The 10,584-nt window shown below is 36.0% G+C and overlaps 1 protein-coding gene across 1 annotated transcript; it reads left to right on the forward strand.

Moving 5' to 3' along the window:
- The first annotated feature begins 3,563 nt into the window (after nt 1–3,563).
- On the forward strand, nt 3,564–4,660 carry LOC122601777. The gene is made up of 2 exons (XM_043774516.1): nt 3,564–4,022; nt 4,094–4,660. The coding sequence occupies exons 1-2, from the start codon at nt 3,564–3,566 to the stop codon at nt 4,658–4,660; spliced, it is 1,026 nt and encodes a 341-aa protein (XP_043630451.1).
- The last annotated feature ends 5,924 nt before the right edge of the window (nt 4,661–10,584 follow it).

The raw sequence follows: 10,584 nt of genomic DNA on the forward strand, positions 1-10,584 counted from the left end.
AATGAAGCACAATATTTTAGTATTTTGTGACTTTTAGGGCGCGTTTGGTTCACAGAATATTTTCGGAAGGAATGAAATTTATCAAAGGAATTGAAATCTGAGGGAATGTAATTTGACGGAATGTTTTTGATTTTTCGAGAATCCAAGTAAGGAAGAAATGAAATTTCTTCCCCATCCCCAAGGAATGGAGATTCCATCAAATGATGGAAGGTTTTACATTCCAACGGAATGAGATTCCTCCATCTTTGAACAACCAAACGCACTAAGGAATGAAATTCAATTCCAATTCCATCAAATTTCATCAAATTCCGTGAACCAAACGCGAGCTTAGTCTTTAGGGAGAGTGTAGTATCAATATTTTACGAAAAGGATGCAATGCATTTTTTTAAATAATTAGTTTAAAAATTCTATCAACCACAAGTAGGGTGATCATGGGCTCAACCCTACCCAACCCGGCATCAACCCAGCCCGTGACCCGAGAAATACGAAATATGTAGTCCGAGGACCGGCCCATGTTTCATCGGGTTGGGTCGGTCCGGGTTATCATGCGGGTTCGGTTTTTCAACGGGCTAACCCGAGCCCGTACAATGCACATGTACCATAAGTTTATAGTGCGTAAAACTTAATGTTAGAATTTGTATAACTTTCTTACATAAGCTACATTGTAATGGTAAAGCTACAATAAGTCAAATGATCAAAGGCAACATTATTGTGAAAATAGAAATTCACCTAGTTTCAAGATACGTGGAATGCTTCCCTCTGTAGTTGCAACTTGAAACAATATCTCATTAAGAAGTAAGTTTGACTTTCATAATCGACTACTCTTTAGAAATCAATCATGTCTTTAAAGAAATTGTATTTATTCGAACTTGCTAAAAAGATAAGAAATTGCCATAAAATAGGAGTATAAAGCTCCGTTTTTTATAGAGGTAATTACGTATTTATTGATAGACCTGTTATCATAAAAACAAGTCGATATATTCAAAACTGATTGAGTGACCAATAATCACAAAACAAAAGCAGAATCTATGTATCCAAGCATTGAAATATCCAAGGCTCACATGAACTTCCGGTACAAAACACTAGATTATAACCGCGGGAAAATTTATAACAAAATTATATATGTATGTATAAAAAGCTAGCACAATGATAGTCATTTAGTATCTATGTAGTGTCACAAATGATTATATTTTATACAAGATGAGCTTTTATTCATTGATTTAAAAACTAAAAAGGTTGGCCCCATGTAGGGAAGTAGTTGTAACATCCCAATATTTTAAGGTAATAGAAAATTAACCCTTTTTGTAGTTTTGACATCAAATTAATTTCCTTATATTTTGTTTTGAGTTAAGGGTTTCGTTGGGACTTTAGTGGCTAGCGGGTATTAAACCCACTAAAATTTAAAAAGGGGACGTGGCTATCAGGAAAGAAGCCGGCCACAATTCCACTTCTTTCTCAATATCAAATTCTTCCCACTATTTCTTCTTGTTTCTTCTTGAATCTTCATTCCTCTTCAAATCCATGCAATAAGAACTCAAATTAAAGAATTGAAATTCTAGAATAATAACAATAATCATCTCATATTATATTAAAAATTGAAAGTTGGAGATTTCTTTGAGGTGGTGGTGGCCGAAATTTCAAGGAAGAAAAGGGGGAAGAATTCTAATTTTGAAAACCCTAATCATTTGTCTTTCATTCTTGAGGTATTGATTCCATAACTCTAGTTCTAATTATTATTGAAAATTGGGGTTCTTAATCTTAGAATTTGGGGGTTTTTATTATTTGGGATTTTCAAGTAAAACCCTAGTTAGATTTGATTGTTAAATGGTTAGTTTGATTTAAAGAGTTTGTTGATAATGAAAATCCCCCATAGTTGAGTTTCATATTTAGTGGTGTTTGGCTAGTAATCATCAAAAGGGAATTTTACCATGAGAATTTGGATTATTGGAAATGTTGAGTAGCCAAACACCCTAATGATGGAAATTTATGAATGCAAGTAGATACTTGCAAGAGAGTTGAGTTTTGTAGAACTCATAGATGTTATGTGTTGATTCTTGTATAGGTGTTGAAGATTGAGTTGTTGAACTTGTAGCTTAATAGTGCCAAGTAGCCAAGTAAGGTGAGTGTGTACACATCTAATCATGTTCTTATTATTAGAGGTCATAGGTGGGTAAATTCCTATGACCCATTATTGATTGATTTGTAAGAACTAGTAGGTGGGTAAATTCCTACTAGTCATATTGTATGTAAGAGCTAGTAGGTGGGTAAATTCCTACTAGCCACTTTGTCCATAGCCATGTTGAAAATGATGGTTGTTGCTTGAATTGTATGAAAAGGCTAGCTTGCTAGGCTTATATGGTGCTTGATGCACAAGATTGAAATGACATGATTATGATTATATGTGTATGCATTCACTAAGCGTAGCTTACGTTTAGATGTTTAACTCTTTTATAGGTGTGGGAAGCAGCAAAGGCAAGGACGTGAGCGAGGGAAGTTAAAGTTGGAAGATTTTGCCACCAAGAAGGTTGGCATCTCGGGTATTTTGGGTAGAACATCCCTTTTGGTACTTAATGGCTCTTGATACATGTTCAATTGGTCGAACTATTTTTGATGAACTTAAGAAAGTTGTGGTTACGTTGAAAATGCTGGTAATGATAGTAATTGTGAAAACTTGACAATTATCCAAGTAGGGTTATCGACCCGCTTGTGGAATTACGTAGTCGAAAGTCTTGTAAAAAGTTGAATTTCTATGTAATGGTGTTTTATGTGTTTTGAAGGACATGTTTTGATATTTGGAAAGTTGAAATTGAAATGGTGTTTTGGGTTGCAAGTCGAGTCAAAAGGTCAAAATTGTGTTTGTTGTTGTCAGGTATAAACATGCGGCGCATGTTTTTGACCATGCGGCGCATTTTTGAAAGTTTGAAATCTGGAGCCTACTAAGGAAAAAATGCGGCGCATGTTTTTAGTACATGCGGCACATATTTCATGTCTGATGAAAAATGCGGCGCATGTTTTTTTTTTTTTTTTTTTAAAATTTCTTAAATCTTTTTAACTATTATAAAAATGAGTTTGGTTGTTACATTTTTGTTATTAGAGTCATGGTTCAAGGGATTTAGGTTTCAATCTTTAAGTTAAGATGCCTAGACTTGAACCATAGGAAATTTGACTTTGACCTTAGGTTTAATTAATTCATGTTTGAGAGTTGAAGTGTTTCGTAAGATTGGTTTAAAATGAAATAGTTTATGATAATAATAATAGAGCCGGCCTATTATCAATCATAAGCTATTACGTTTTAAGTTAAACTTACTAAACACGGAAATGATCTAACGTGAAGGTTTGGGGGTATTAAAGACTAAATAGTGAATGAAATGCGTCATTGATAAGCTTTTCGAATTGTGTAGTATGGTTTCATCTCAAGATGAAGATGGATCAAGTCACGAAAGAATAAGAGTGTATTGATTGAAGGCTTAAGTAGTGACTTCATTAGTGAGCAAATTGGAAAGGCGCTAGAGAATTTATCTCCATACATCGTTAAGAAGTTAAACGAGACACTTGAGGGCGCGATGAGTGATACTATCGCCCTCAAGATAAGAGAAAAGGTTGCCACGGCGGTACAAGTAGAGTTTGACAAACGGTTTCCAAAGGATAAGGTACCGGAAACACAAGATGTCGATGAACGACTGAAGCCGAAGAGTGAGAAGCCTTATGACCTTAAGAGCTTCACCATTGCTAACCCACCCAAATACAATGGGGATCCCGACCCAATTGTGAGCACAAGGTGGGTGAACGAAATTGAGGGAGCCTTTCGCATCACAAAGACTCCACGGGAAGACAAGACCTTGTATGGGTCAAGCATGCTATGTGATAGGGCTAAATTGTGGTGGGATGGTGAAATTGTCAAGAAGGGTGAGGATGCAACGGTTGGAATGGAATGGGCCGATTTCAAAGTAGCCTTCTTTAAAGAGTTTCGATCCGAAGCTGATGTGACTAGGCTTAGGAGCGAGTTTATGAATGACTGCAAGGTACTTTGAATGTTAATGAATTTCGAGTACAATTTCTGGACAAAGCTCAATTTTGTCCGGAATATTTGAAGGATGACCGGTTGTTGAAGGAGCATTTCTATCGAAAGCTCCGCAAAAGTATTCGAGAGAAGATTGCCCTACTTCAAATTGAATCTTTCACTCAATTGGTTGATGTGGCTAGGTGGCATGAGGTGGAACAAGGCATGCCGGATGATGAATCCTCGAAAAGGAAGGTGGAACAAAGCAACTCTCCAAACAAGAAGTTCATGCCTAGTGGGAGTTCGGGGGTTAGTTCTAATAAGAGAAACATTCCCACTTGCAACAATTGTGGGAAACATCATTCCGGAGTTTGTTTATCTCCATCCAAGAAGGGATGCTTCAATTGTGGCCAACCGGGTCACATTAGCCGGGATTGTAAGTTCTCCACTAGCAAGCCTACAGTATGTTTCAAGTGCTTCAATGAAGGACACATGAAGAGTGCTTGCCCATTATTGTCGGAAGAAGAAAGGCAAGCCGAAGCAAGAAAAGCAAATGAAAGAAAGTTGGCAAAGCAAGTAGGAAATCCTAGGGGAAGATCATTTCAAATTTCCGTGGCTCAAGCTAAGGAGTCTCCCGATGTTTGTCAGGTACCTTTCTAGTTCATGACACACCCGCTAAGATTTTATTTGATTCCGGAGCAAATCGTTCCTTTGTTGCTACTCGATTCACTAAATGCATTCCCATATAATTATCTTTTCTTGAATCTCCTTTGTTGGTGGAAGTAGCGGGTAATCAAACCTATGTGATTAAAAGTGTGTATTTAGGTTGTAGCTTAACCATAAATTTCGAGAATTTCAAAGCTAATCTTATTCCGATGGGTTTGGGAGAATTTGATGTGATTTTGGGTATGGATTGGCTTGGCCAACATAAGGCAAATATTTGTTGTACTGACAAGAGCGTTCATCTAAAGGCTCCTAACGGTAAGGATATGGTTATTTATGGTGAAAGTAATCAAGAATCGTTGCCTTTATGCACCTTTGCTCGAGCCCGTCGACTTATCTCTCGAGGGTGCAAAGCTTTTCTTGCTCATGTTGTGGATTCCAATAAGGAATCCAAATCGATATCCAAAATTCCCATCGTGAACGAGTTTGTAGATGTTTTCCCCGATGATCTACCGGGCCTTCCTCCCGATAGACAAATTGATTTTAAAATTGATCTCGTTCCGGGTGTTATACCTATTGCCAAGGCTCCATATCGTCTCGCTCCAACCGAAATGCGAGAAATGATGGATCAACTCCAAGAGCTACTTGACAAGGGTTTTATTCGCCCAAGTAGTTCTCCATGGGGTGCTCCCGTGTTGTTTGTTAAGAAGAAGGATGGTAGTTTACGGATGTGCATTGATTACCGTGAGCTCAACAAGGTTACTATCAAAAACAAGTACCCTTTGCCACGTATTGATGATCTTTTTGATCAACTTCAAGGCGCCTCTTATCTTCGATCGGGGTACCATCAACTTAAGATTTGTGAAGAAGATATCCCAAAAACTGCATTTAGAACTCGATATGGCCATTATGAATTCATGGTCATGCCATTTGGGTTGACAAATGCCCCGGCGGCCTTCATGGACCTTATGAATCGTGTATGTCGTCCTTTTCTTGATAAGTCCGTTATCGTTTTCATTGACGACATTTTGATCTACTCGAAGTGTCCATCCGATCATGAGAAACATCTCCGTGAAGTCCTCGAAACTCTCCGTCGAGAGAAGCTATATGCCAAATTCTCGAAAATGTGAATTTTGGTTGCGAGAAGTACAATTTCTTGGTCATGTTGTTAATCAAGATGGAATTAAAGTTGACCCGGCGAAAATAAATGCCATCATGAAGTGGGAATCCCCTAAGTCTCCGACGGAAATTCGTAGTTTTCTTGGTTTGGCGGGTTATTACCGCCGATTCATTCAAGATTTTTCCAAGCTGGCCTCACCTCTTACAAAATTGACTCAAAAGAACGAGAAGTTTGATTGGAAAAATGAGCAAGAAGATGCATTTCAAACTTTAAAAGAAAAGTTGAGTCAAGCACCTATTCTTACCTTGCCGGATGGGGTTGAAGATTTCTCGGTGTACTGTGATGCCTCGTTTAATGATCTTGGATGTGTCCTTATGCAAAAGGGGCGAGTTATTGCTTATGCATCAAGACAATTAAAAACTCATGAGAAGTCGTATCCCGTTCATGATTTGGAGCTTGCGGCGGTTGTATTTGCATTGAAGATTTGGCGTCATTACTTCTATGGAGTTAATTTCTCCATTTATTCCGATCATAAAAGCCTTAAGTATTGCTTTGAGCAACGTGATCTTAATAATCGTCAACGGAGGTGGTTGGACTTATTGAAAGATTATGATTGTGAAATCTTGTATCACCCCGGGAAGGCCAATGTGGTAGCCGACGCCTTGAGTAGAAAGAGCTCCCATTTTACAATTCGCGTTTCACCTCTTTGGGATTGTTTACAAACGACTTCTTTGAACGAATAAAGGAAGCTCAAGAAGAAGCCTTGAAACGAGACCCCAAACAAGAGAGAATTAAGGGGCAATTGCAACATCTCTCTAAGGACTCTCGTGGTCTCATGGTCCGTTATGGAAGAATTTGGATTCCATTCTCGTGCACGTTAAAGGAAATTCTCCTCGATGAAGCTCATAAGTCCAAATATTCTATTCATCCCGGTGCAACGAAAATGTATCACGTCTTGAAAGTTTATTATTGGTGGCCGGGTATGAAACGTGATATAGTCAGGTATGTGGAAAAGTGTTTGACTTGTTTACAAGTTAAGGCGGAGCATCAAAAGCCGTATGGGAAGCTCCAACCACTTGATATACCACAATGGAAATGGGAACATTTGACTATGGCATCATTTATTCCTCCAATTCATTCAAAATCTTTTATCTCAAAAACCGTAAATCGATAAATTATAAAAATTATATGGGTGTTATTAAAATTTCGTGTTCTTTCATTAGAGATGCCATTCGATATACTTTCGACGAATTTTTAAATCCGAGGGTGGAGCCGGTACGGCTAAGGCATTGGCTATCACACTCTCTAACATATCACAACCTATAACTTATCACCCTACCATCTTACCGCTGTAATGCACGGGTACCTACCCTCGTATCATCAAGTATATATATAGTTATACTTCATAACATAAGGTTAATTTAGACTATAATCAGCTACAAAATTATTTGTTATTATCTATTTGTAATACAATCAATTTATGAAAAATAAACTATAATGAAAGATTAGTCATAATATTACTTGACACAAATCAAAAACTTTACATATAATTGCTTATACTTGTTAAAAAAATCAAGTATTACAAAATTAAAAGAGGATATAACTTTTGAAACAACCATTATTTGATAAACAAATCAAGAATGTGTAATATATATATATATATTTTGATAATATTATTCTATAAGAAGATTTATAAAAAATCAAATATAAAATTCAAATAAGTTAAAAGAAAGATAGATGATCTATGTTATATGAGATTAATGTAAATCAAGAGAATAACCAAAAAACTATACATATTAATTTTGATATGGTTAGATAGGTAAAATATTAAATTAACAATGTATTGTTGAAACATTTGTAGATGAAGGACTAAAAACGTATTTGACTGAAAGTTGAGTCAAAGATGATGTCATCATGTTAATCCAATGGTGGATAAAAAAGATAGAAATTCAATCAATGGTTAAGATTACTTCATTTTTAAATTAAAGTTTCTGTTTTAATATATATTAAAAATACTACATAAAAAGTTAATATATGCTATAATAGTTAAGAAATCCAAGGTATAATATTAACGTGAGGACTAAGGAGTCCTATCCTAATCAATCTTGAATTGTTAAGAAGTTCGGGTTCCATGGGTTTTCGGGTTTTCATCGGGTTAGCGCGGCCCGGCCCGTGAACCACATTTTCATGAAAATCAAGCCCATGGACCGGACCACAATATACCAAGTTGGGTCGGTTTCAGTTTTTTCATGAGCCGGTTCAACGGGTTTCACGGGTCGGCCCGCATTTTGATCACCCCTAACCACAAGATAAATATAGTAAAATTAATAATTAAAAATAAAAAAAAAGGATTTAGTAAAATCTACATCGACCATAATTTCAAGAAAATATTTAGGAAAAACCAATTAATCATAGATCAACTGGTAGCGTCACCATATGACCACAAATGAAAGCTGCAAGTCACATGTTCAAATCTTGCCAACGGCAATTGGAGAAACTATATCTTGTGGCATATGTGTGATAATGATGAGTCACCGGATATGAATTTTTTACAATGTGTGCTATGGGTACTAAGACTGTCTATGAACTAAAACTTTCTCATTCAGTTACTTTTCTTAGAAAAGTTTTTAAATTGGAGTATTTTTTTTAGAAAAACATATCATTTATTTTTAAAAAATCTCATACCTCAACTATCCTAAATCCTACCCTCATTGCATAATAAAATAATGCCCGTGTTATTTTTGAGCTAAAATCCCCCCTTTTCATACTAAAGGAGGAATCCCGAGTGACATCAGAATGTTGTGTTGTCGAGCTGAGAAGCTTGCCACATAGGAATTATGATGTCAAGTGTTAGGTATTTTAAGGTGTGTTTGGTGTGTGTAAATTGAATTTTTAGCTTCTTTGAGAAGCTTTTGTATTAATATAATTAGATGATAGATGATTTAAAAAAAAATGAGCGGGAGTATGAAAGTATTTTGAATTTAGGCAGGCTTTTTGAGTTTGAATGTTTTGTTTGGCTCCTGATCTATTTGATATCTTTATTTTATTATTATAGCTGGGTATTTAAGTGTGTTGTAAGTTTGAGGGAAAGAAATATTAATTTGTTGTGAAGTTTAATATAACTGTGGCGAATCATCAGTTGATTGTAGTTTAATATTAATTTGAAGGGTATCATGTGAACGAGTTTTGAAAATACAAAAGTAGATAAATCAATAATACATTTGCAGGTGTTTTTGTTTAAGTTTGTATTTAGAATTGAAAGTGGCAGGTGGTGATTTTGAAGGTGGGGTTGGTTGTGAATATGTTTATGGGTATCATTTAGTGCAGAACATGATTTTAAAGGGTAAATAAGCTATGGAAATAATGACACAAGTACAAACACTAAAGGGATAACCGGATATGGAGATTTATTTCATATTATTAGAAGTCCCGTATTGAGTTCTGGAAGTCAATGATTCATGACAGTTAGTATTTTATGGAGATCAAGAGTTTCTTTAGCATTTAGCTTGAAAAGGTATTGTGATTCTAAGTTAACGCAATATAGATGTGCAAGTGGACCAGAACATAAAGAGGTTGCTAATTGTAAGTTTAAAATTAGATTTTACTGTAGAATTTGTAGATAGGTTGTTTAATATAATTATAAGCATTCTCATTTATTGGTCTTTCAGCCCCAGAAGTTGACATTTTAAGTGGAAAGGAGGATCAACCTCCGGCTACAATTGGTATGAATATACAGTTTACCTGTGCTCTTATACATTTTGATATGTTGTAGTTGTGATCATGTTGTTATTGTTAGTCAAGTGCTAACTGAGTGAAATTATCAAAAGTGTTGTTTCAGAATATGTCTAATCCTCCCTTAAACAATCCCTTCCTGCAAGTCGAAACCACCTGTGGATCCCTCATTTACAAACTTCAGGTATTCTTTGCTTCCTTGTGAATGAGTCAATTCTGGTACCGTTTTCATTGCTAACCGGTCAAACGGCAGTATAAAAAGTATCTAAACAAGAAATTATGATGTCTAAGTGCTAGGTATTTTAAGGTGTGTTTGGTGTGTGTAAACAAGAAAACAGGTATGAATATGCCCAAACCGCCAAAAGTGTAATTTTAATGCAAAAAATCTTAAAACTGGGTAAATAGTTTAATGAAAATCAAATTTCCGTTGAAATGTTATAACTTTTGTAATCATGTTTGACAAATTATAAGCTTTGGGCAAAAGTTATTTTGGTCAACCTGACTGACCCATAACAAAATTACTAATGGTATTTTCTAATTCTTAGCTTTGAATCAAAAATTGGTAATATGTATGCAAATTGTGAAATCAGATAATATGGGATGAAGTTGGTGAGTCAGACGGTGAAAGGGATAAGATGCTATTAGAGCTTGAACAGGAATGCCTTGAGGTATACAGGAGAAAAGTAGATTTGGCGAATAGGAATCGAGCTCAACTTCGACAAGCTATTGCTGATTCTGAAGCAGCGTTAGCAGCCATATGTTCTGCTATGGGGGGACGACCCGTGCACATTAGGCAGGTAATGATATTAGCTAAATCAGTTCCCTTTAGGATTATGTGATGTATTCATTTGGATCTGTTAAATAGTAATGCTCAACGAGTAGAATTGACAACATGTTGGATTGTTGGGTAGACCCTCAAACAGGCCTTATTTACTTTATGATTTGTTTAAAAATGAGTATGGGGTTTTCACCATCTTCAGAGTGTGCTCGCCAATGAGCCTGTTACAGTGAAAAGAGGGCATAGTGTCGGGGTCAAACCACAAGTATGATTTTGTTCAATTTGTGCATT

The sequence above is a fragment of the Erigeron canadensis genome, chromosome 5 (assembly GCF_010389155.1).
Source record: "Erigeron canadensis isolate Cc75 chromosome 5, C_canadensis_v1, whole genome shotgun sequence".
NCBI lineage: Eukaryota > Viridiplantae > Streptophyta > Magnoliopsida > Asterales > Asteraceae > Erigeron > Erigeron canadensis.